Source organism: Heterodontus francisci, chromosome 32 (assembly GCF_036365525.1).
Source record: "Heterodontus francisci isolate sHetFra1 chromosome 32, sHetFra1.hap1, whole genome shotgun sequence".
NCBI lineage: Eukaryota > Metazoa > Chordata > Chondrichthyes > Heterodontiformes > Heterodontidae > Heterodontus > Heterodontus francisci.
In genome coordinates this window covers 55,091,931-55,118,787 of record NC_090402.1, presented here as the reverse complement: position 1 = coordinate 55,118,787, position 26,857 = coordinate 55,091,931, and the positions used below count along the sequence as shown (strand labels likewise).

General features: G+C 45.7%; 1 protein-coding gene across 4 annotated transcripts in view; it reads right to left on the bottom strand.

The window, feature by feature from the left end:
- Nucleotides 1-26,857, bottom strand: part of LOC137347822 (exonuclease mut-7 homolog) — a 556,743-nt gene that overhangs the window by 455,054 nt on the left and 74,832 nt on the right. For all 4 annotated transcript variants that reach the window (XM_068012844.1, XM_068012843.1, XM_068012840.1 and 1 more), the window contains exon 3: nucleotides 2,332-2,390. Coding sequence is in view for 2 of the 4 variants with exons in the window: in XM_068012840.1 (XP_067868941.1) it covers nucleotides 2,332-2,353 (22 nt within the window). In the remaining 2 variants the exon portion in view is untranslated. The remainder of the gene's footprint in view (nucleotides 1-2,331; nucleotides 2,391-26,857) is intronic.

The window sequence follows — 26,857 nt, the reverse complement described above, 5'->3', positions numbered from 1 at the left end:
GTTACTCGCCGCAGGATTCCGAGCCTCTGACCTGCCCTTGTAGCCACAGTATTTATATGGCTACTCCAGTTCAGTTTCTGGTCAATGGTAGCCCCGAGGATGTTGATAGTGGGGGATTCAGCGATGGTAATGCCATTGAATGTCAAGGGGAGATGGTTAGATTCTCTCTTGTTGGAGATGGTCATTGCCTGGCACTTCTGTGGCACGAATGTTACTTGCCACTTATCAGCCCAAGCCTGGACATTTTCCAAGTCTTTCTCTACCTCTTTGAAAAGACCCTGTGAATCCAGAGTGTGCTAAATGAAACCCCTGATGGCACATTTCTCCTGGAAAGCCTGCCAGACTATTTCTCAACATCTCCAGGACGAACTGCTCCAGAAAAGATTCTCGTGACCCGTCTCTGTATACCCAGATGCCAGACCAAAAGGGAGAACTGACATCCTAAATAAATTAAATACCAGTAACTCACATTCATAGTTAAGAGCAAAATTATCATAACCTAACTTAAAATGTGCTACTTGCACTGTTAATCATAGGTTCACTTTTTTTCCTTCTCTTTTTTTCCTTCAAGAATTAGCAAGTATCCGTTCAAGTATTTTTGTCTTCTTTTTTTGTAAAAGAGCTCTGCAGAGAGAATTTCTTTATTTTTTTCAGCATGAGAGAGTTTGTGTGTGGGGTATTTAAAAAGGGAACTTTCATATTTCAATCTGTGTGTTACTCTGCTTCGTTTCTGAATAAGTCTTGTTTTATAATAAAATGATAATTTTGTTGTTTATTAAAGAAATCTGGTTGGTGTATTTAATTCTGGGATAAAGAATAGAGTATATGATTGACCGCATCAGTGACCGGGTAAACATTTAAATATATGTTGTGGAGAAGTGGAACTAGCAAAGGCAGTGCACTCCTCCCACTTCGGTCGTAACAGTATAAGGAACACAAAGTTAGCACGCAGATAGAGCAAGCAATTCAGAAGGCAAATGGCATGTTGGCCTTTATTGCAAGGGTATTGGAGTACAAGAATAAGGAAGTCTTGTTATAATTATACAGGGCTTTGGAGAGACCATACCTGGAGTACCACGAGCAGTTTTGGTCTCTGAAGTTAAGGAAGGAAATATATGCCTTGGAGGCAGTACAGCAAAGATTCACTTGATTGGTCCCTAGGATGAGAGGGTTGTCCTGTGATGAGAGGCTCAGTAAGTTGGGTCTATACTCTCTGGAGTTTAGAAGAGTGAGAGGTGATCTCATTGAAATATACAAGATTCTGAAGGGGTTTCACAGGGTAGACATTGAGAGGTTGTTTCTCCTGGCTGAGGAATCTAGAACACAAGGGCCACGGTCTCAGGATAAGGAGCTGATCATTTAAAACTGAGATGAGGAGAAATTTCTTCACTCAAAAGGTTGTGAATCTTTCAAATTCTCTACCCCAGAGGGTTGTGGATGCTCCATCATTGAATACATTTAAGGCTGAGATAGACGGATTTTTGTTCTTTTGGGGAATCAAGAGATATGGGGAGCGAGCAGGAAGTGGAGTTGAGGCAGAAGATCAGCCACGATTGTATTGAATGGCAGAGCAGCTCAAATGGCCATATATTCTGCTCCTATTTCTTATGTCCTTATGTTCTTAAATGTTAGACAAATAGATCTTCTTTATTGACAGTTCTGCAGAGACATCTCATCCTTTACCAATAGGACAGTAGATGCAATCTAAAACGTAATGGTGCAGATCTTTTGCTGTGAAATGTATATTATTTCTAAAAAGGACTGCACACTCTAGGGTCTGGTGTGTGGGGAGTTTTCAATTTCCAGCATTGATTAAAAAAAACTCAATTTTAAATGGATGAAATCATAGCTTTCAATATAATCCTGTTAGTGTCCCATGTAGGAACAGTTTTGAGCTGGAGCTCAGACAGTACTTTGACATGTACTGTCACAAGAACAGTGCACTGCATAAGAATACACAGAATACCCCAAATTTACAAAGCTACCCAAGTTGAGGGTGGGAAGGGGAAGCTCGGCTCTGCTCACTACTCCGCTCCTGATCACTGTGCATGACCCCTGCTGACTGCGTTGAGGACAAGGTCTGTTGTGATGTCTGTTGTAGTCAGATAACTTGCTCACACTCAGTGTCTTGGCTCAAACAAGAGGTAATTGAGATAAGCCACAGCCCAAAAGAACTGAGAGTCAGCAAGAGAACAGAAAGGGGAAGTAGACAAACAAAATGGACATAACTACACGCAACAGGTAGAGACCCTGAAACTAGCCACCTCACTGCACTGATATTTCAGACTGTCACATTGCTATGACCAGAGGCTGCTGATTGTACGCACGTACCTGTACACCCATCACTCATCATGAGGTTGGCTCTTCAAATCCAGGCAACACACCAAATCCTGCAAAAAAAAAACAGGCTGAAACCAGCAGAGCAAGCGAGGCACACATTACAGTTCCCACAGTTACAATCCCCTCAGATATATTTATACACTGCAGAATAGATTTTAAAAGCATGATGATCACAGAGCTTTTTGATGAGTTAACAGAGAAGGTTGATGAGGGTAATGAGGTTGATGTGGTGCACATGAACTTCCAAAAGGGAATTGATAAAGTGACACAAAACAGGCTTGTCAGCAAAGTCAAAGCCCATGGAAGAAAAGGGACAGTGACAGCATGGATACAAAGTTGGCTGAATGACAGGAAACAGAAAGTAGCAGTGAACTTTTTTTGGGACTGGAAGCAAGTATACAGTGGGGTTCCCCAGGGGTCGGTACTAGGACTACTGCTTTTCTTGATCTATATCAATGGCCTAGACTTGGGTGTACAGGGCACAAATTCTAAATCTGCAGATGACACAAAACTTCAAATTATTGTGAACTGTGAGGAGGATAGTGATAGACTTCAAGAGGACATAGACAGGTGGAATAGAGCCACACACGGCAGATGAAATTTAATGCACAAAAGTATGAAGTGATACATTTTGGTGGGAAGAACGAGGAGAGGCAATTTAAAATAAAGGGTACAATTCTGAAGGAAGAGCAGGAGCAGAGGGACCTAGGTGTATATGTGCACAAATTGTTGAAAGTGGCAGGGCAGATTGAGAAAGCAGTTAATAAAGCATATGGGAACCTGGACTTTATAAATACAGGCTTAGAAATAGGAGAATAATGCAGATGGATGTGCAGCTGGAAAGATGGTGCAGAAGGAAGGGCTTTAGAGTCCTGGGGCATTGGGACCAGTTCTGGAGAAACTGGGACCTGTACAGGCTGGGCGGGTTGCACATGTGCAGAGCTGGGAAAAATTTCCTTGTGGGGCAATTTACTAGTGCTATTGGGAAGGATTTAAACGAACTTGGCAGGGGTGTGAGAGCCAGGAGATAATACAAGAGAGGAATACTAAGGTGCACAGAGAATTGGAAGAGACAGATAGCAAACTTTTAGCTGGGGTCAGATTGACAGCATTAGACAGTACTCGAGAAGGGAGTAGTTCCGTATTAGATAGGAATGGACTGAGAAGGACTACAAGGAATACAAAGACAGGATTACAATGCATGAGTGTGAGCACACAAAAGTGTGGTAAATAAGGTTGGTGAGCTACAAGCTCAAATAGCAGTATGAGGTGAGCCAAGTGGACCAAGTGTCTGTGCGGGAGCACTTGGGTAAGAGTGATCATTGTATCATAAGGTTTAGACTAGTAATGCAGAAAAGCAAGGACAAAATAAGGTAAATGTCGAGATGGAAAGAGGGCTAATTTTAACTCCGGCCTGTTGAGGGTTGTGCTGGCTCTACTTGATCCTCCAGTAGTACCAAACCTTTGCCTCAGGCTAATGTGGATGCTAATTGCTTTCGAGAAAGGTGATGGTGACAGCTGACAGCTTGTCAGGTCGTTTCAAAGGACAGTTCAGAGTCAACTACATTGCTCTTTTCCAGGGGCACAGGCATTGCGAGCGAGGAGTGAACAGCTGGGAAGTCAATTTCATCGGGAGTTTCGGTGGAGCAGGGACTGCTGGGTAAGTAGAAACCTATATATTTGGGCTGTTTCTGAATCTTGTAGTGTCTCCCACCCGCCCTCCTCCTCCTCTTACCAAAAAAAAGGACGCGGTTGTGTGTAGGTAAGGTAAGGCTTTTTCCATTTCTCTTCTTGTTTTATCGTGTGATTGGTTAAAAACTTGGGAATTTAGAATAGTGGGAATGGAGGTTAAGGCAGTTGAATGTTCCTCCTGCAGAATGTGGGAGGTAAGGGTCGCCAAGGGTGTCCCTGCTGACTGCATCTGCGGGAAGTGCACCCAGCTCCAGCTCCTCGAGGACCGCGTTAGGGAACTGGAGCTGGAGGAACTTCGGATCATTCGGGAGGCAGAGGGGATTATTGAGAGGAGTTATCGGGAGGCAGTCACACCTCAGGTAAAAGAAGAAGGTAGATGGGTTACCGTCAGGGGAAGGAGAGGGAACCAGCAGGCAGTGCAGGGATCCCCTGTGGCCGTTTCCCTCAACAACAGGTATACCGTTTTGGATACTGTTGGGGGAGACGACTTACCAGGGGTAGGCAATGGGATACAGGTCTCTGGCGCAGAGTCTGTCCCTGTTGCTCAGAAGGGAAGGGATAAGAGGAGCAGAGCATTAGTCATTGGGGACTCCATAGTTAGGGGAACAGATAGGAGGTTTTGTGGGAACGAGAGAGACTCACGGTTGGTGTGTTGCCTCCCAGGTGCCAGGGTACGTGATGTCTCGGATCGTGTTTTTGGGATCCTCAAGGGGGAGGGGGAGCAGCCCCAAGTCGTGGTACACATAGGCACCAACGACATCGGTAGGAAGACAGATGGGGATTTAAGGCAGAAATTCAGGGAGCTAGGGTGGAAGCTTAGAGCGAGAACAAACAGAGTTGTTATCTCTGGGTTGTTGCCCGTGCCACGTGCTAGCGAAGTGAGGAATAGGGAGAGAGAGGAGTTGAACACGTGGCTCCAGGGATGGTGTAGGAGGGAGGGTTTTGGTTTCCTGGATAATTGGGGCTCTTTCTGGGGTAGGTGGGACCTCTACAAACAGGATGGTCTTCACCTGAACCAGAGGGATACCAATATCCTGGGTGGGGGGGAGGGGGGGGGGGAGATTTGCTAGTGCTCTTCAGGGGGGTTTAAACTAATTCAGCAGGGGGATGGGAACCTAAATTGTAGTTCCAGTGTGCAGGATGTTGAGAGTAGTGAGGTCAGGGATAAGGTTACAAGGACGCAAGAGGGCACTGGCAAGCAAGAGCTTGGTTTAAAATGTGTCTACTTCAACGCCAGGAGCATCCGGAATAAAGTGAGTGAGCTTGCAGCATGGGTTGGTACCTGGGATCTCGATGTTGTGGCCATTTCAGAGACATGGGTAGAGCAGGGACAGGAATGGATGTTGCGGGTTCCGGGATTTAGATGTTTCACTAAGAACAGAGAAGATGGTAATAGAGGGGGGGGGGGTGTGGCATTGTTAATCAAGGAAAGTATTACAGCGGCAGAAAGGACGTTTGAGGACTCGTCTACTGAGGTAGTCTGGGCCGAGGTTAGAAACAGGAGAGGAGAGGTCACCCTGTTGGGAGTTTTCTATAGACCTCCAAATAGTTCCAGAGATGTAGAGGAAAGGATAGCAAAGATGATTCTTGACAGGAGCGAGAGTAACAGGGTAGTGGTTATGGGGGACTTTAACTTTCCAAATATTGACTGGAAATACTATAGTTCGAGTACTTTAGATGGGTCTGTTTTTGTCCAGTGTGTGCAGGAGGGTTTTCTGACACAGTATGTAGACAGGCCAACCAGGGGCGATGCCACATTGGATTTGGTACTGGGTAATGAACCCGGCCAGGTGTTAGATTTAGAAGTTGGTGAGCACTTTGGTGATAGTGATCACAATTCGGTTAGGTTTACCTTAGCGATGGGCAGGGACAGGCATATACAGCAGGGCAAGAATTATAGCTGGGGGAAAGGAAATTATGATGCGATTAGGCAAGATTTAGGATGCGTAGGATGGGGAAGGGAACTGCAGGGGATGGGCACAATCGAAATGTGGAGCTTATTCAAGGAGCAGCTACTGCGTGTCCTTGATAAGTATGTACCTGTCAGGCAGGGAAGTTGTCGAGCGAGGGAGCCGTGGTTTACTAAAGAAGTTGAAGAGCTTGTCAAGAGGAAGAAGGCGGCTTATGTTAGGATGAGACGTGAAGGCTCAGTTAGGGCGCTTGAGAGTTACAAGCCAGCCAGGAAGGATCTAAAGGAAGAGATAAGAAGAGCAAGGAGAGGACACGAGAAGTCATTGGCGGATAGGATCAAAGAAAACCCTAAGGCTTTCTATAGGTATATCAGGAATAAAAAAATGACTAGAGATAGGTTAGGGCCAATCAAAGATAGTAGTGGGAAGTTGTGTGTGGAATCGGAGGAGATAGGGGAAGTGTTAAATGAATATTTTTCGTCAGTATTTACAGTGGAGAAAGAAAATGTTGTCGAGGAGAATACTGAGATACAGACTACTAGGCTAGATGGGATTGAGGTTCACAAGGAGGAGGTGTTAGCAATTTTGGAAAGTGTGAAAATAGATAAGTCCCCTGGGCCAGATGGGATTTATCCTAGGATTCTCTGGGAAGTCAGGGAGGAGATTGCAGAGCCTTTGTCCTTGATTTTTATGTCGTCATTGTCGACAGGAATAGTGCCGGAAGACTGGAGGATAGCAAATGTTGTCCCCTTGTTCAAGAAGGGGAGTAGAGACAGCCCTGGTAATTATAGACCTGTGAGCCTTACTTCGGTTGTGGGTAAAATATTGGAAAAGGTTATAAGAGACAGGATTTATAATCATCTTGAAAAGAATAAGTTCATTAGAGATAGTCAGCACGGTTTTGTGAAGGGTAGGTCGTGCCTCACAAACCTCATTGAGTTTTTTGACAAGGTGACCAAACAGGTGGATGAGGGTAAAGCCGTGGATGTGGTCTATATGGATTTCAGTAAGGCGCTTGATAAAGTTCCCCACGGTACGCTATTGCAGAAAATACAGAAGTATGGGATTGAAGGTGAATTAGTGCTTTGGATCAGAAATTGGCTAGCTGAAAGAAGACAGAGGGTGGTGGTTGATGGCAAATGTTCATCCTGGAGTTTAGTTACTAGTGGTGTACCGCAAGGATCTGTTTTGGGGCCACTGCTGTTTGTCATTTTTATAAATGACCTGGATGAGGGTGTAGAAGGGTGGGTTAGTAAATTTGCGGATGACACGAAGGTCGGTGGAGTTGTGGATAGTGCCGAAGGATGTTGTAGGTTACAGAGGGACATAGATAGGCTGCAGAGCTGGGCTGAGAGATGGCAAATGGAGTTTAATGCGGAAAAGTGTGAGGTGATTCACTTCAGAAGGAGTAACAGGATTGCAGAATACTGGGCTAATGGGAAGATTCTTGGTAGTGTAGATGAGCAGAGAGATCTTGGTGTCCAGGTACATAAATCCCTGAAAGTTGCTACCCAGGTTAATAGAGCTGTTAAGAAGGCATATGGTGTGTTAGCTTTTATTAGTAGGAGGATCGAGTTTAGGAGCCACGAGGTCATGCTGCAGCTGTACAGAACTCTGGTGCGGCCGCACCTGGAGTATTGCGTGCAGTTCTGGTCACCGCATTATAGGAAGGATGTGGAAGCTTTGGAAAAGGTGCAGAGGAGATTTACTAGGATGTTGCCTGGTATGGAGGGAAGGTCTTACGAGGAAAAGCTGAGGGACTTGAGGTTGTTTTCGTTGGAGAGAAGTAGGAGGAGAGGTGACTTAATAGAGACATATAAGATAATCAGAGGGTTGGACAGGGTGGATAGTGAGAGCCTTTTTCCTCGGATGGTGATGGCAAACACGAGGGGACATAGCTTTAAGTTGAGGGGTGATAGATATAGGACAGATGTCAGAGGTAGTTTCTTTACACAGAGAGTAGTAGGGGCGTGGAACGCCCTGCCTGCAACAGTAGTAGACTCGCCAACTTTAAGGGCATTTAAGTGGTCATTGGATAGACATATGGATGAAAATGTAATAGTGTAGGTCAGATGGTTTCACAGGTCGGCGCAACATCGAGGGCTGAAGGGCCTGTACTGCGCTGTAATGTTCTATGTTCTATAGAAGGGGTCTAGCCAGGGTAGAATGGAACCAAAGACTGGCAGGAAGAGCTGTATCAGAACAATAGATTATCTTTAAAGAAGAGATGCTTCAGGTACAAGGGTGAAAGGTAGGGGAACCAAGAACAGGGCTCCTTGGTTGATGAGGGAGATAGAGATGAAGAAGAAACAAAAAAAGGATAGTAATGATGCACGTCAGATGAACTCATCAAGTGAGAACCAGGCCATATACAATAAATTGAGAGGGGAGGTGAAGAGAAAAATAAGACGGGCAAATAGAGAATATGAGAATAGAATGGCAATCAACATAAAAGGAAACCCAGAGATATTCTACCGGCAAGTAAATAGTAAGAGAGTAGTAAGAGGTGGAGTGGGTCCTATTACGGACAAAGAGGGTAATATATGCCTAGCGGCGCAGGGCAAGGCTAATATACTCAATGATGCTTTGTATCAGTGTTCACTAAGGAAATGGAGGCTGACAAAATATCAGTAGAAGCGGAGAGAATAGAGGAAATGGATAGGATAAAAATTGAGATGGGGAAGGTAGTAAAAGACTGGCTATGCTTAGGGTTGATAAGTCACCTGGTCCGGACGACTTGCATCCCAGGTTGCGACAGGAAGTGGGGATGGAGATAGTGGAAGGGCTTGCAATAATCTTATAATCTTCCCTGGATACGGGGGGAGGTGCCAGAGGATTGGAAAATGGCAAATATGACACCCTTACTCAAGACAGAGTGTAAGGACAGTCCTAGCAACTACAGGCCAGTTAGTTTAACATCACTGGTGGGTCAGGTTTTAGAAACAATAATCAGGGAAAATATCGAGAGACATTTAGAGAGGTTTGAGTTAATGAAGGATAGCCAGCATGCATTTATAAAAGGCAATCTAATTGAATTTGTTGAAGTAACAGAGAAGATCGATGAAGGGAATGCGCTGGATGTTGTTTATATGGATTTCATGAAAGCATTTGATACGGTACCCCGTGAAAGGCCAGTTAACAAAACTGATGCTCATGGACGAGGAGGTCAGTGTCCAATTGGATAAAAAATTGGCTTAAGGACAGGAAACAGCGAGTCGTAGTAAATGGTTGCTTTTCAGACTGGAGGATGGGAGACACTGGTGTTCCCCAGGGGTCTGTGCTGTGACCGCTGCTTTTGTTGATGTATACAAATGACTTGGATCTTGAAATTGTCATGCAGGCCCCCACCTGCCAAGAATGAGGCACATTAATTTTGCCATATGAACATTAATTTTAAACTGTGACTGGAGTGAAAAAAGAACTGGTTAAAAAAAACCCACAATGGATCCGTGGCTGGAGAGACATCTTTGCATATTAACAGACAGTACTAGGAAAGGACAAAGGGGCTACTCCCTGCTCCAATTTAATCCACAATGGACTACTGATTACCAGATGTTGAAGGTGGAGGAGCTCGCATTCCAGGTTAACTGTTAAGATGGGAGAATACACAGAAGACGTGGTCCGACCAGTTTTGTCACATGACTAACTGGCTGCTGCAGCGTTTTGAACTGAGTGTTTCAAATTGGCCACGGAGAATTTGAACTAAGAAAACTCCTGGCTGCTGGATTGAGAACATCTCTCTCCTGTCTGCTCTCATCCTTTCTCACCAGCTTTGGAATCCATTAAAGACACATAAACCCCAAGAGGGAAAAGTCGCCTACAGTAAACCAGGTTTAAGAAAAATACTGGGTCCCAACAAAAAGCAAGAATTACCTACAAGCAAGGACTCTACAGTGAGCTCGAAGCACAGTAACAAGAAAGTCTTCAGATATTGCCTCAAACCTCTTCTGTCTCTGTTTGCATGTGTGTATTGCATATGCATGTTAGTGTGGGCGAGTCGTGTATTCGTAGGCATCAACCGAAATAGAGTTTCAGTTTAAGTTTTAATAAATTTTGCCTTTCTTCTTTAAATCTAAGAAAGCCTGTTTGTGCTCTCATTTTTTTACCTTATAACTGGAAAGCGGTGAATAACGATTCACCAAGGGAGAGCTCAAAACATGGTGTTTAAAATTAAATCCTGTTACGGTAAGACCAGGTGAAGGCTGAAAGGGACCCCTGGACACCTTTCTCACCTGGTCATAACAGAATAGAGTAACATTTCAAAATTTGCCCATGATACCAAACTTAGAGGTGTGGCAAACAGAGAGGATGATATGAAACACCTGCAACAGGACACAGATAGGCTGGTACAACGGGCAGAAAGGTGGCAGATGGAATTGAATGCTGACAAGAGTAAGGTTATGCATTTTGGCAAAAGGAATAGGGTGAGGCAATATATACTTAATGGCACAGTTCTAAAGAGTGTGCAGAAACAGGGGGACCTGTGGGTGCATGTACATATGCATGTGAAGGTGATAGGAAATATTAAGAGAGTGGCGAGTCAAGCATATGGGATCTTGGGCTTCATAAATAGAGGTATTAAGTACTAAAGCAAGGAAGTTATGCTGAACCTTTATAAAGCTCTGGTTTGGCCCCAATTGGAGTATTGTGTACAGTTCTGGTCACCACACTTCATGAAGGATGTGAGGGTCCTTGAGAGGGTGCAGAGATGATTTATCAGAATGGCTCCAGGGATGGAGGATTTTAGGTAGGTTAGGTTGGAAAAGCTTGGCTTTTTCTCTTTAGATGATTATGGCAGACTTAGATAAGTTAGACAAGGAAAAACTGTTCCCATTAACTTATGGTACATGGACCAGGGGACACAGATTGCAAGGTTGGGGCAAAATATGCAGGAGGAATATGAGGAAGCACATTTTTACACAGCGGGTGGTAATGACCTAGAACTCACTGCTACAAGGGTGATGGAAGCAGAGATGATCAATGACTTCAAGAGGAAGCTGGATGGCCACCTGAGAGAAATAGACTTGCAAAGCTGCAGGGTGTGGGACTCACTGCAAAGCTCTGTGGAGAGTTGGCATGGACTTGATGGGCCAAATGGCCTCCTTCGCATCGTAACTTAAGTTCCTCATCCCTGGAACCACTGTCAGGAATCTTTTCTGCACTATCTTCACATCTTTCCAGGACATATTGAGAAAGTAGTTGTCTAAGCCTGTCATAATCCCAAGAACGAAAGAAAATAGTGTGAATAAGGTCAAGGGAGAAGGAGGTGGTTCTCATGGACAAGATGAGTGCCGAAAGGGCATGAGGGGAGATAGGAGAGAAACTAGAGAAAGATACAAGTTCAGGACTAGGGCAAGGAGACAGAGATTTTTGTCATGAGTTAGGTACACTAACTGGAAACTGAGATTAGGGACATGGGTCAAATTTGGAATATGGATTGGGATTAGAGACATGGACCAGATACAGTGACTGGACTGGGATTAGAGACACTGATGAGATGCAGTAACTGGAGACAGAGATTAGTGACATGTTGATTGATAGACACAAGCTGATATTCATTCTGGTGTTCTATCAAGGCCCCATTTGCACTGCCTGGTGTTTCAGGTGGACATTGAGAAGATGCCATGACACTGCCTGCAGAGCGAGGATTTTCCCTGGTCAGCACGCTTTCTTCAATCACCATCAAATACAGAATAAGTGGTCATTGCTCCTCATGGAATCTTGTAGTGCACCAGATGGCTGATGCAATGATCTGCACAACAGTCACTACAAATCCAGCAATGTCCAACAAGTTAGTTTTATTTTGCATATTAATGCAGTAAATGTTAATGTAAATGCAAATATCTTGAAAATATCTTCTGGCCCCCTGGAACCTGGACGCTCTGCAACCTGAACTCTCCAAACATACTCTATACTTCTGTGAACTGTCACTGAATCAGTCCAGTTCTCAGCTGTACGCACCCTTAGTACTTCTTTTTTCTTTGGCCTCCTTGTCTCGAGAGACAATGGGTAAGCGCCTGGAGGTGGTCAGTGGTGTGTGAAGCAGCGCCTGGAGTGGCTATAAAGGCCAATTTTAGAGTGACAGGCTCTTCCACAGGTGCTGCAGAGAAATTTGTTTGTCGGGGCAGTTACACAGTTGGCTCTCCCCTTGCGCCTCTGTCTTTTTTCCTGCCAACTACTAAGTCTCTTCGATTCGCCAAACTTTAGCCAAGCCTTTATGGCTGCCCGCCAGCTCTGAAGAACGCTGGCAAGTGACTCCCACGACTTGTGATCAATGTCACAGGATTTCATGTTGCGTTTGCAGACGTCTTTAAAGCGGAGACGTGGACTGCCGGTGGGTCTGATACCAGTGGCGAGCTCGCTGTACAATGTGTCTTTGGGGATCCTGCCATCTTCCATGCGGCTCACATGGCCAAGCCATCTCAAGCGCCGCTGACTCAGTAGTGTGTATAAGCTGGGGATGTTGGCCGCCTCGAGGACTTCTGTGTTGGAGATACGGTCCTGCCACCTGATGCCAAGTATTCTCCGGAGGCAAAGATGGAATGAATTGAGACGTCGCTCTTGGCTGACATACGTTGTCCAGGCCTCGCTGCCATAGAGCAAGGTACTAAGGACACAGGCCTGATACACTCGGACTTTTGTGTTCCATGTCAGTGCGCCATTTTCCCACACTCTCTTGGCCAGTCTGGACATAACAGTGGAAGCCTTTCCCATGCGCTTGTTGATTTCTGCATCTAGAGACAGGTTACTGGTGATAGTTGAGCCTAGGTAGGTGAACTCTTGAACCACTTCCAGAGCGTGGTCGCCAATATTGATGGATGGAGCATTTCTGACGTCCTGCCCCATGATGTTTGTTTTCTTGAGGCTGATGGTTAGGCCAAATTCATTGCAGGCAGCCGCAAACCTGTCGATGAGACTCTGCAGGCACTCTTCAGCGTGAGATGTTAAAGCAGCATCGTCAGCAAAGAGGAGTTCCCTGATGAGGACTATCCGTACTTTGGACTTCGCTCTTAGACGGGCAAGGTTGAACAACCTGCCCCCTGATCTTGTGTGGAGGAAAATTCCTTCTTCAGAGGACTTGAACGCATGTGAAAGCAGCAGGGAGAAGAAAATCCCAAAAAGTGTAGGTGTGAGAACAGGTGTAGGTGCTGTTTCACGCCACTCAGGATAGGAAAGGGCTCTGATGAGGAGCCACCATGTTGAATTGTGCCTTTCATATTGTCATGGAATGAGGTGATGATACTTAGTAGCTTTGGTGGGCATCCAATCTTTTCTAGTAGTCTGAAGAGACCACGTCTGTTGACGAGGTCAAAGGCTTTGGTGAGATCAATGAAAGCAATGTAGAGGGGCATCTGTTGTTCACGGCATTTCTCCTGTATCTGACGAAGGGAGAACAGCATGTCAACGGTCGATCTCTCTGCACGAAAGCCACACTGTGCCTCAGGGTAGACGCGCTCGGCCAGCTTCTGGAGCCTGTTTAGAGTGACTCGGGCAAAGACTTTCCCCACTATGCTGAGCATAGGGTAATGCTGTCCTTCCCAGGGGCTTTTCCACTGGCTAGAGAATCAATGGCATCACTGAGTTCCGATTTGGTTGGCTGTATTTAGTTTTTCTTTCAGAGTTTACAGCACTGAAACAGGCCCTTCGGCCCACCGAGTCTGTGCCGACCATCAACCACCCATATATACTAATCCTAAACTAATCCCATATTCCGACCACATCCCCACCTGTCCCTATATTTCCCTACCTATACTAGGGACAATTTATAATGGCCAAAATACCTATCAACCTGCAAGTCTTTTGGCTTGTGGGAGGAAACCGGAGCACCCGGAGAAAACCCACGCAGACACAGGGAGAACTTGCAAACTCCACACAGACAGTACCCAGAATTGAACCCGGGTCGCTGGAGCTGTGAGGCTGCAGTGCTAACCACTACGCCACTGTATGTCTAGCTCATCCATGACTGGTAGAGGCTGGGCTGCGTTGAGGGCAGTCTCAGTGACAACATTCTCCCTGGAGTACAGTTCTAGGTAGTGCTCAACCCAACGGTCCATTTGTTTGCGTTGCTCAGTGATTATGTCCCCTGATTTAGATTTGAGGGGGGCGATCTCCTTGATGGTTGGCCCAAGAGCACTCTTAATGCCATCATACATTCCTCTGATGTTTCCGGTGTCTGAGGCCAGCTGAATATGACTGCATAGGTGTTGCCAGTCGTCGTTTGTGCAGCGCCTGGCTGTTCTTTGTGCAGTGCCTCTGGCTGCTTTAAGTGCTGCGGATGTTAAATCGCTGGGGGCTTTCTTGTAGTTCAACAGTGCAATGCGCTTAGCGGCTATGACAGGTTCCAGCTCTTCATTATGAGATTGAAACCAGTCTGCATTTCTCTTCGCACTTTTGCCGTAGGTGGTCAAAGCTGACTCATAGATGGCATCTCTGTTGTGGGCCCACTTGGTCTCAGCATCCCCTGTGGGAGTGTTTTGAAGGGCTGTTACAAGTGAATTTAGAAATTTTCGTAACAGCTGTGGGTGAGAAATTCTGCTCGTGTTGATGCGCGGTTGGCCCTTCTGCTTGGAATGATGCAACTTCTTTGGTCTGAGTCTAACCTTGCTGCACACCAGGGAGTGGTCGGTGTCGCAGTCCGCACTGTGGAAGCTGCGTGTGATTTGAACACTGTTTAAGGCAGCTCGCCTTGTGACAATGAGGTCTAGCTGGTGCCAACGACGCGATCTTGGGTGCCTCCATGAAACCTGATGACAGGGTTTAGTGTGAAAGAACGAGTTGGTGATGCAGAGGTTATGATAGGTACACAACTCAAGCAGTCTCTGCCCGTTCTCATTCATCCTTCCAACGCCATAGCGCCCAAGGCAGGAGGGCCATGAGTCATGGTCGGCCCCAACCCTGGCATTAAAGTCCCCCAGCAGGAATAGGTGTTCGGTGTTGGGGATGCTGCTAATGATGTTATGGAGTTCCTCGTGGAACTGATCTTTAGCTTCAGGTGGGGAGCAGAGTGTTGGAGCATAGATGCTGAGTAGGTGTACTGGACCAGAGGTGGTGAGCAGTCGGATGGACAGTATGCGTTCCGAGCCATTTGAGGGAGGCTCTATCATGCTGAGCAAGGAGTTTCTGATGGCGAAGCCCACTCCATGCTGTCTTGGTTCTTCAGGATCCCTGCCCTGCCAGAAGGTGGTGTAGTCTTGCTCTGGGGGGGGAAAGGGGGGGCAGGTAATAAGCCCTTAGTAGAGTTTAAATATCAGTCCCTACAATGTGTAGCTGACAGCCAAATATTTCTGACACTGCGTTTCTGTAAACATGCGCATACAGTGTGAAAATCCACAACATGTACAATGATGTCAGCTGTTGTTGCCCTAAACACAAGGGAATGCAGAAATGTCAACATTCCTGAACTGGGAAATTTTTTTTAAGATCGTTGCTAGTGATTACATGGAACAAAGCTTCCTGCGGATTACTGGCCCTCCAGCATTCTACTTCAGGGAAGGAGCACGTGCAAACTAACACATACAGTGACACAGAGCGGCACGCGCACACAGACACACACTAAATGCATTAACTCTCCAGCACCTACTGTGAGGTGAAACAATTTCAGCATGTGACAAGATGTTGCTAACAATCTCTCCAATGGAGTTACCGATGAGGGGATAAAAGGCACCAAAGTCTATGCTAAATAGAATTTTACAGCACAGATGGAAGCCTTTCAGCCAATTACCCATGTCCTACTGCCCAATCTTGTCCCCGTATTCCTTTTCAAATTTTCATTTCAAATATTTATCGACTTCCTTTTTAAAATCTGCTGTGGATCTGCTCCTCTCTCTCCATAGTTTCTATTCTGACAATCCATTACCCAAAATCCCTCAGCATAGAATATATTTACAGAGTTGTTTCAATTGTAAATCTAATCCAGGTGAAATGGAATCAAGACTAAGAGTAAATGAGCAATGGGGTGCCTTCAAAAAGGAGATAGTTCAGGCTAAGAATAAACACATTCCAAAGAAGGGAAAAAGGGCATCCAAAGCTAGGGCTCCCTTGATGACAAGATATTGCGACTAAAATGAAACAGAAAAAGGAAGCTTATGATAAATGTCAGATTCAGTGGAGAATCAAGCTGAATTCACAAAGTGCAGAGAAAAACTGAAAAAGGAAATGAGAGAGGCAAAGAGAGGATGTGAGACAAGATTAGCGGGTAACATAAAAGGGAACTCTAAAGTCAACAATAGCAACTTGCATGAAACATAGTAATCCATCCCAAGGTGCTGCACAGGAGCATTATCAAACAGAAATTGAAACCGAATCACTGAAAGAGATATAACGACAGCCAAACACAGCTTGCTCAAACAGGTAGGTTTTAAGGACCATCATAGAGAAGGAAAGAACGATGGAGAGGTTTAGGGAGGCAATTCCAAAGCTAAAGGCCCAGGCAGAAGACACAGATATCCTAGAGAAATTCAGCACTGAAACAGGCCCTTCGGCCCACCGAGTCTGTGACGACCAACCACCCATTTATATTAATTCTACATTAATCCCATATTCCCTCCCATATCCCCGCCTTCCCTCAATTCTCCTACCACCTACCTACACTAGGGGCAATTTACAACGGCCAACTTACCCATCAACCTGCAAGACTTTGGCTGTGGGAGGAAACCGGAGCACTCGGCGGAAACCCACGCGGTCAATAGTGTAGCAAATAAAATCAAAGATACACAAGAGACCAAAATTGGAAATAAAAACAAGAAATGCTGGAAGTACTCAGCAGGTCTGGCAGCATCTGTGGAGAGAGAAACAGAGTTAACGTTTCAGGTCAGTGACCCTTCGTCAGAACTGGCAAAGGTTAGAAATGTAATAGGTTTTAAGCAAAGAGAGCAGAGGTGGGACAAGAGTTAACAAAAGTGAAGGCGTTGATAGGACAGGGTCACAGAGAATAACTGACCAGAAGGTCAAGGAGCAAAGGCAAACGGTATGTTAATGGTGTGCTGAAAGACAAAGTGTTAGCGCAGAGAGGGTGTTAATGGATAGAAAAATGAACAGGCCTGGCCCAAAGCACAAATATGAAAAAAACAGTGGGCAGGCACATGGTACGAAAAATAAATGATGAAACAAACTAAAATAAAATAAAAAGAAAAGAAAACATAACTGAAAATAAAAAGGGGGGAGCCCATCATGCTCTGAACTCAATGTTCGGTCCAGTAGGCTGCAGCGTGCCTAATCGGAAAATGAGATGCTGTTCCTCGAGCTTGCACTGATGTTCACTGGAACGCTGCAGCAAGCCCAGGACAGAGACGAGGGCATGAGAACGGGGGGGGTGGTGTTGAACTGGCAAGCAACCGGAAGCTCGGAGTCTTACTTTCGGACTGAGCGGAGGTGTTCTGCAAAGCGGTCACTCAATCTGCGTTTGGTCTCCCCAAAGTAGAGGAGACTGCATTGTGAGTAGCGAATACAGCACACTAACTGAAAGAAGTACAAATAAATTGCTGCTTCACCTGAAAGAATTGTTTGGGGCCTAGGATAGTGAGGACAGAGGAGGTAAAAGAGCAGGTATTACAACTCCTGCGATTGTGTGGGAAGGGGACGAGGTGTTAGGGGTAATGGAGGAGTGGACTAGGGTGTCACGGAGGGAACAATCCCTTCGGAATGCTGACAGGGGAGGGGAAGATGCGTTTGGTAGTGGCATCACACTGGAGGTGGCGGAAATGGCGGAGGATGATCCTTTGGATGTGGAGGCTGGTGGGGTGGAAAGTGAGGACAAGGGAAACCCTGTCGTGGTTCTGGGAGGGAGGGGAATGGGTAAGGGTAGAGGTGCAGGAAATGGGCCAGAGACAGTTGAGGGCCCTGTCAACCACAGTGAGGGGGAATCCTCAGTTGGAGGAAAAGGAAGACATATCAGAAGCACTGTCGTGGAAGGTTGCATTATCAGAGCAGATGCATCAGAGACGGAGAAACTGGGAGAATGGAATGGAGTCCTTAAAGGAGGCAGGGTGTGAAGAAGTGTAGTTGAGGTAGCTGTGGGAGTCGGTGGGCTTATAATGAATATTAGTAGATGGCCTATCCCAGAGATGGAGGCAAAGAAGTCGAGGAAGAGACAGGAAGTGTCGGAGATGGACCATGTAGAGGTGAGAGAAGGTTGGAAACTGGAAGCAAAGTTGATAAACTTTTCCAGTTCGGGGCGGGAGTAGGAAACGGCACCGATACAGTCATTAATGCACTGGAAAAAGAGTTGGGGGAGGGGGCCTTAGTAGGACTGGAAGAAGGAATGTTCAACACATCCTACAAAAAGACAGGTGAAAACTAGAGATGTGCAGAAATTTTGAAGGATTGTTAGGCTGGAGGAGGTTACAGAGATAGGGAGAGATAAGGCCATGTCTTTTGATATAGAGCAGGGTTGTCCAACCTTTTAGCATGGGGGGGGCCACATTACAATTTTTGTCTTACATAGTCACCAGTGAGACAATTTCAGAAAGATAAAGGCATTAAAAATTTATCAAAACAAATGTGCATTTTTGTGAAGAAGCTTTAAATGAGAAGATTAATATATTGACTTACTTTCTCATCACTACGTTGGACACTGCTTTAGTGAGATACCTGGCATTCTTTTTCCTTGCACAAGTAGGTCAATGTTTGCCCGCACACTTACAATTAGGAGCAGAAGTAGGCCATTTGGCCCCTCTAGCCTGCTCCGTCATTCAATAAGATCGTGGCTGACCTGTTTGTGTCTTGAATTCCACACTCCCATCTTAACCCAATAACCTCTGATTCCCTTGCCTAACAAGAATCTATCTATATCCACCTTAAAAATATTCAAACACCCCGCCTCCACCACCTTCTGAGGCACAGTGTTCCAAAGTTGCACAACCCTCTGAGAAAAAATTTCTCCTTATCTCTGTCCTAAAAGGGCGTCCCCTAATTTTAAGTACCCCCTAGTTCTGGACTCCCCACAAGAGGAAACATCCTTTCCACATCCACCTTGTCAGGACCTCTCAGGATCTTATATACTTCAATCAAGTCTCCCCTCACTCTTCTAAACTCCAGTGAAAACAAGCCCAGTCTGTCCAACTTTTCTTCATAACACAGCCTGCTCATTCCAGGTATCAATCTAGTAATAAAAACAAGAAATGCTGCAAATACTCAGCAGGTCTGGCAGCATCTGTGGAGAGAGAAGCAGAGTTAACGTTTCAGGTCAGTGACCCTTCTTCAGAACTAGCAAATATTAGAAATGTAATAGGTTTGAAGCAAGTAAAGCAGGGGTGGGGCAAGAGATAACAAAGGAGAAGGTGTAAATAGGACAAGGTCACAGAATAGCTGACCAGAAGGTCATGGAGCAAAGGCAAACAATATGTTAATGGTGTGTTGAATGACAAAGCATTAGTACAGATAGGGTGTGGTCTGTTAACAGATTTCAGATTTCCAGCATCCAAAGTATTTTGCTTTTATATCAATCTAGTAAATCTCCTCTGAACCACCTCCAACACATTCATATCCTTCCTTAAATAAGGAGACCAAAACTGCACATAGTATTTGAGATTTGGTTTCACCAATGCCCTGTAGAACTGAAGCATAACATCCTTATTTTTATTTCCAATTCCTCTCATAATAAAGAATAGCATTTTATTAGTCTTCTTTGTTACTTGCTGTACCTGCATACTAACTTTTTGTGACTCATGCACTAGCACACCGAGATCCCTCTGCACCTCAGTGTTCTGCAGTCATTCTCCATTTAGGTAATACTCTGCTTTTTTTATTCTTCCTGCCAAAGGGAACAACTTCATATTTTCCCACATTATACTCCATCTGCCAGATTTTTGCCCACTCACTCAACCTATCTATATTGGTCTGCAACTTCCTTAAATCCTCTTCACAACATACTGTGGCGGCGCAGTGGTTAGCACTGCAGTCTCACAGCTCCAGGGACCCGGGTTCGATTCTGGGTACTGCCTGTGTGGAGTTTGCAAGTTATCCCTGTGTCTGCGTGGGTTTTCTCTGGGTGCTCCGGTTTCCTCCCACAAGCCAAAAGACTTGCAGGTTGGTAGGTAAATTGGCCATTATAAAAATTGTCACCAATATAGGTAGGTGGTAGGGAAATATAGGGACAGGTGGGGATGTTTGGTAGGAATATGGGATTAGTGTAGGATTAGTATAAATGGGTGGTTGATGGTCGGCACAGACTCGGTGGGCTGAAGGGCCTGTTTCAGTGCTGTATCTCTAATCTAATATCCTACCTATCGTAGTGTCATCTGCAAATTTAGCTACAATGCCATTGCTCCCCTCATCTAAATCATTGATATAAATTGTAAAAAGTGAGGCCCCAGCTCAGACCCCTGCGGGACTCCACTTGTCACATCCTGCCAATCAGAAAAGGACCCATTTATGCATACTCTCTGTTTTCCTGCTAGCCAGCCAATCTTCTATCCATGCTAATATGTTACCCACTACACCATGAGCTCCTACTTTGCACAATAACCTTTTATGTAGCACCTTGTCAAATGCCTTCTGGAAGAGATGTGGATTATTAGGATAGATGTCCATCTGCCAAGAGTCATCCTGATCACGCTCTCATCCTCACTCCCTCCTCATTATCTCTCTCTCCGTCACTCTCTCCATGTTCCCCCTAACTGTGTCCCCCCACCCCGTGTCGTCCTCACTGTGTGCCCCCCCTTTCTCCCTCTCTGTCTCTGTCCCCCTCCCTCTCTCCCCACCCCTCTCTATTTGTACCCCCTCCCCCTCGCTCTCTCTCTCCCCACCCCTCTCTATTTGTACCCCCTCCCCCTCGCTCTCTCTCTCCCCACCCCTCTCTATTTGTACCCCCTCCCCCTCGCTCTCTCTCTCCCCACCCCTCTCTATTTGTACCCCCTCGCTCTCTCTCTCCCACCCCCTCCCTCCCGCTCTCTCTCTCCCGCCCCCCTCCCTCCCGCTCTCTCTCTCCCGCCCCCCCTCCCTCCCGCTCTCTCTCTCCCGCCCCCCTCCCTCCCGCTCTCTCTCTTCCGCCCCCCTCCCTCCCGCTCTCTCTCTTCCGCCCCCCTCCCTCCGCTCTCTCTCTCCCGCCCCCCTCCCTCCCTCTCTCTCTCTCCCGCCCCCCTCCCTCCCTCTCTCTCTCTCCGCCCCTCCCTCCCTCTCTCTCTCTCCCCGCCCCCCTCCCTCCCTCTCTCTCTCTCCCGCCCCCCTCCCGCCCCCCTCCCTCCCTCTCTCTCTCCCGCCCCCCTCCCTCCCTCTCTCTCTCCCGCCCCCCTCCCTCCCTCTCTCTCTCTCCCGCCCCCCTCCCTCCCTCTCTCTCTCCCGCCCCCCTCCCTCCCTCTCTCTCTCCCGCCCCCCTCCCTCCCTCTCTCTCTCTCCCGCCCCCCTCCCTCCCTCTCTCTCTCTCCCGCCCCCCTCCCTCCCCTCCTCTCTCTCCCGCCCCCCTCCCTCCCTCTCTCTCCCGCCCCCCCTCCCTCCCTCTCTCTCTCTCTCTCCCTCCCCATCTCTCCCGCCCCCCCCCCCCTCCCTCCCTCTCTCTCTCTCTCTCCCTCCCCATCTCTCTCTCCCACCCCCCTCCCTCCCCATCTCTCTCTCCCACCCCATCTCTCTCTCCCACCCCCCTCCCTCCCTATCTCTCTCTCCCACCCCCCTCCTCCCTATCTCTCTCTGACAACTGCAGGGAGCGGGATTTTTTTTTAAACATCGCACTGTCAGTTTCACAGCTGACATGCGCTGACATCGGGAACAGTAGTTCACCAACTTCGGTCAGATATGGGGTTTTCCAGCGGGCTTTTAAAAAAAAAGTCGCAACTCACCGGAAAACCCCGAATCTGTCCCAAGTTGGGAAGCGCGAGATTTTTTTAAAAACCGCTCTGGAAGAAGTCAATCGAAAGTTTCTCATCTCTGAAATACATCCACGGGCCAGATCCTGGCCCATGGGCCATATTTTGGACAACCCTGATACAGAGGAAGGAACTGTTTTCACTGGCAGGATGGTCAGTAACCAGACGGCACTGATTCAAGATAGTTGGCAAAAGAACCAGAGGGGAGATGAGGGGAACTTTTTTTTTAAACTCAGTATGTTGTTGTGATCTGCACTGCCTGAAAGGGTAGCAGAAGCAGATTCAATAGCATTTTCAAAGAGCTGGCACAGGGACGATGGGTCTCAGCCTCCGTCTGTGCTGTATAATTCTAAATTGTGACGAAAGGAAATAGTTTTGCAGACAGGATGTGTGCGCACATACAAGATTTTAATAACAAAGTTGCAAATCACAATAGAGTGGAAAACATGAAACTACAGCACCAGTGTAGTACACTGCAAGGAGGCTAGGAACAGAGTTCAGGGAAGAGATTACTGGGCAAGGACATGGCCAGAGGCTCCCTAAAGGGAGGTGGTGTTGAAAAATTCATCTTTGGACAGTTTTAGGAAGAGACTCCTTTCTCCTAAAATTATTAGCAGGATATATGGCTGTTAAATGGTTGCCTTCACATGGGCTAGTTAGATGGGGCTTTGGTAACACTTAATATTCTGTGACTTCTGCCTTATCCATAACACTTTTAAAAGTATTATTTAGAATTAGTTATTGTAAGTTTTTGAGACACACACAACTCTTTAGTTCAGATGATGGCAGAAACTGTCCAGAAGTGTTCTGGGGTTAAGGGCACGGGGTCTCAGATTTTCTCCATAATTTTATTACGACAGAATTTTCTACACCTTTTGTTGTATTATTTCCCAAAATTAATTTCCTCTGGTACAGAATCCTTCTTCCAGAAGAATATAGAGTGGTTTACTCCGTTTTATTGGTTCCGCTCCATATACCATGAATGATATTCTCAAATAACAAAAATTCAACAGATGGCGAGAACCTGTCTCACCTGGAGCCACAGAAGTGGTCCACACAGCACAGCCTGCACAGATACACCACGCCTCTGCTTTCATCTAGATTCCAACAGTCATGTGCAGTAAATGCATGACGGTGACTCCCATACAGCCACCTTACTGATATCCTAGAGGCAGGACAACAATAAGACACCAATTTGGCTCAGTGCCCCCGAGTTAGGAAGGGGAGAAGAAAATCAGCCAGGGTGTTCCTCTTTCTTAGAGTTTCCTCTCCCAATCACTTTCCAGTGATCCATGCCGGAAAATCTAGCCCTGCCTCAGCTCATCTGCTGCTGAAACCCTCAGCCATACTTTTATCAAGTTGTTGCAGCCTAGACTCTCTCCCAACAGGCTCTGTACATGGCCTCACAACTCTGGTATGGAGATGTTTCTCGTTGCTCTGTTCTAAATCTCTTCTATTTAACTTTACATCTTTGGCCCCTCGTTCTTCACCCCTTGACTACTGGAAACAGTATCCTACTATCTACTCGGTCCCACCATTTCATAATTATAAGCAATTCCATTATATTGCCAGCAACCCATACCACATATCTGAAATAAGAAAACCAACAAATGCATCCTTTCAAATGTGTGCAAGGCTTTGTACAGAGGGACAAAGGATTCCAGAGTTGACACCAGTTTACAGAAAGCAATGCAAGAATGAACGGTAGAGATTGCAGAGCTGGAGTGTTCTGTCCTAGTCTGACACAGAGCTCCCACTCAGAGTATCTGCCCGTCTGATTCCTGGCATAGGCTGGTGAGGGACAGCAAGCAGTGAGGAACTGATCCAACATGTTTACAGTGTGAGATGGAGGAGGCGCCTGGCTCCATCGATACAAATGTTTCTGCTGCCGGTAAACACTGGAGCGGGAGCTCATTAAGTGGCAGTCTCTGGAGCCTCCTACTGCTCCTATACATTAAGGAGCTGAAAATGCCTGAGGTTCAAAGAAATGGACCTCATATCCATAGGAGAGCCAAAGCACAGAACATGAGCACCCCCATTCTTAAACAATAATCAAACGCTAAAGAATCCTAAAAAACTTAATAAAATTACAGCATTGTGTATCCTCAGACCTCTTCTAAAATTAATGATTAAGGTGTAAACAGAGTGTAAGAACTGAAGTATTTAGCCCAAAGCTTAAACCCAAGATACCACACTCCCGACAACAACTTGCATTTATATAGCAGCTTTGATATAATAAAAGTTCCCAAGGCACTTTACAGGAGTGTTTTAGAACAAAAATTGATAACAAGTCACATAAGTAAATATTAAGTCAGATGACCAAAGGTTTGGTCAAAGGTTTTAAGGAGCAACTTAAAGGAGGCAAAAGAGATAAAGAGACAGAGGAATTTAGGGAGGGAATTCCAGAGCTTAGGGCCTAGGCAGCTGAAGGAATGGCCGCCAATGGTTGGGTGACTAAAATTGGGAATGCTTAAGAGGCCAGATTTGGAGGTGCGCAGAGATCTGAGGGGGTTGCAAGTCTGGAGGAGATTACAGAGATGGAGAGTGGTGAGGAGATGGGGGAATTTGAACACAAGGGCAAGGATTTTAAAATCTAGGTGTTGTTTGATCGGGAAGCCAGCGTGACTCGCTGAGCACAAGGGTAATGGGTGACCGAGACTTGTACAGCAGAGCTTTGGATGACCTCAAGTTTACATGAGCATGGGAAGCTGGCCAGGATAGCATTAGTCAAGTCTAAAGGTAACAAAAGCATAGATGAGAGTCTCAGAAGCAGATAAGCTGAGGTAAGGGCAGCATTGGGCAATGGGAGGTGGAAATAGACGGTCTTAGTGATGCTGCGGATGTGTTGTAGGAAGCTCATCTCAACTGCTGATGTCTATTGCAGGAATCTGACTAAAATGCAAATGGTGAACATTGAATGGGTGCAGTGAGGGGGCTCTTGGAGTTTTTACAATGACAGTGCCAATTTTCCCTGACTGATGTGATTCAGTTCTAAGGACGCAACGCTCAAGTGCATCAACCAAAAGACAATTGTACATTTGTCAGCCTCACCATGGAGAAATAACAGACCACTCAAACCTGTCCTTACCCAATGCCTGCACACACAATTTCCAATGACTATTCAAACTCGCGTGACCTCAAGGGAGATTTCCCTCTCCAACTGGTAGATCTTGCTGCATAATCACAGCTTTAAAGAGGGAACAGGATAACTGGATAAAGGAAGGGATCTATTCATATATTAAAGATGTTACATCCACTTCCTGTCAACTGTTTCTATGTCTCAATTTATAATGGGCATGTCCATGTAAGCACGTCACATTGCAATTACACCCTCCCACCACTAGAAAGGCTATAATGTCACAGGTGATCAATTAGTCTTTGAAATAAAAGCCAGTCAATTACAGTTTTCTCAGAAGAAGGAACACATTTGAGGTGTTCAACCTCAAATTCACTAGTATAACATCTCAGAATACCAATGGAATCTGACTTATTCAGTCTGTAAATCAGATCATATGATCTTCCACCTGCATAAACAGCCCTATCATTATGAAAGGGTGAATCCTCCCATTTACAATGGGAAAAGCCACAGGAGATTTACTAATATAACAAAGCTCTTGCATGTAGTGCACACCTCTTGTAAGTATCTCTAACACATCTGTCACTTAAAACATTCACCATGAGCAATGCGACAGGAAACCAGCTAGGCATATAAATAGTAGAAGGGTGGTAAAAGGAGTATAGCTGATTTGGGACCAGAAAGGGGATTTACACATGGATGCAGAGGGCATAGCTGAGGCACTAAATGAATACTTTGCATCTGTCTTTACCAAGGACGAAGATGCAACCCAGGCAGGCTGCACTGTGCCTAATCGCTAAATGAGATGCTGTTCCTCGAGCTTGTGTTGTTGTTCACTGGAACACAGCAGCAATCCCAGGACAGAGATGTGAGCATGAGAGCATGGGGGAGTGTTGAAATGGCAAGCAACCCGGAAGTTCAGGGTCATGCTTGCGGACTGAGTGGAGGTGTTCCGCAAAGCGGTGACCCAGTCTGCGTGTGGTCTCCCCGATGTAGAGGAGTTTACCGATTAGGCACACTACAGCCTGCCGGACTGAACATTAAGTTCATTAATTCAGAGCATGACGGGCCCCCCATTTTACTTTTATTTTTAGTTATTTTTTCTTTTTAATTTTTTTGTGTTTATTTTATTTTATCTTAGTTTGTTCAGTTTGCCTACCCACTGTTATTTTCATGTTTGTACTTGTGGCTGTTCAGTTTTCAGTCTGGTAACACCCTATCTGTACTAATGCTTTGTCTTTCAACACACCATTAACATATTGTCGGCCTTAGCTCCATGACCTTCTGGTCAGTTATTCTCTGTGAATTTGTCCTGTCTGCACCTTCTCCTTTGTTATCTCTTGTCCCACCTCTGCTTTACTTGCTTAAAACCTTTCACATTTCTAATATCTGCTAGTTCTGAAGAAGGGTCACTGACCTGATACATTAATTCTGCTTCTCTCTCCACAGATGCTGTCAGACCAGCATTTCTTGTTTTTATTTCAGATTTCCAGCATCCGCAGTATTTTGCTTTTATATTATTGCAATATACTAATGTTGCCTTTTATGAAAAGCTCCTTGAAATCGGTGAGGTTTACTGCTGTGGTAAAAGAGGCCATTTTAAACTTGCCCAGTTTTTTTTCATGAATCTTCCTCCCTACCTCTATACAGTTCAATGAGATTGGGAAGCTTCATTCTTATTGTGCCCAATTCAGGATGTTACTATGGAGTCAGGAGGTACTGGCAAGATACTCTCAAGTTAAATATAGAGAGGGTGTGTGTTTGCGGTCTGTCTGTCGCTGAACCCAGCTCCTACTGAAAAATTTCAAGTAATATATTTATCCATCCCTTGGAACAAGAGTGAAATCACATGACTGGAACTCCTGACTTTATCCTTAACTGTATAAATGTATTCTACTTACTCAGCATATCTCTGAACACTAGAACATGTAAATAGTATACACTGCTTTATTTTTTTTAAATTCTCACTAAAGAAAATACCATCTACTTTTTAACAACTTGTATATCCAAGAGGCTTCACAACAAAAGGAAGGAAACATTTC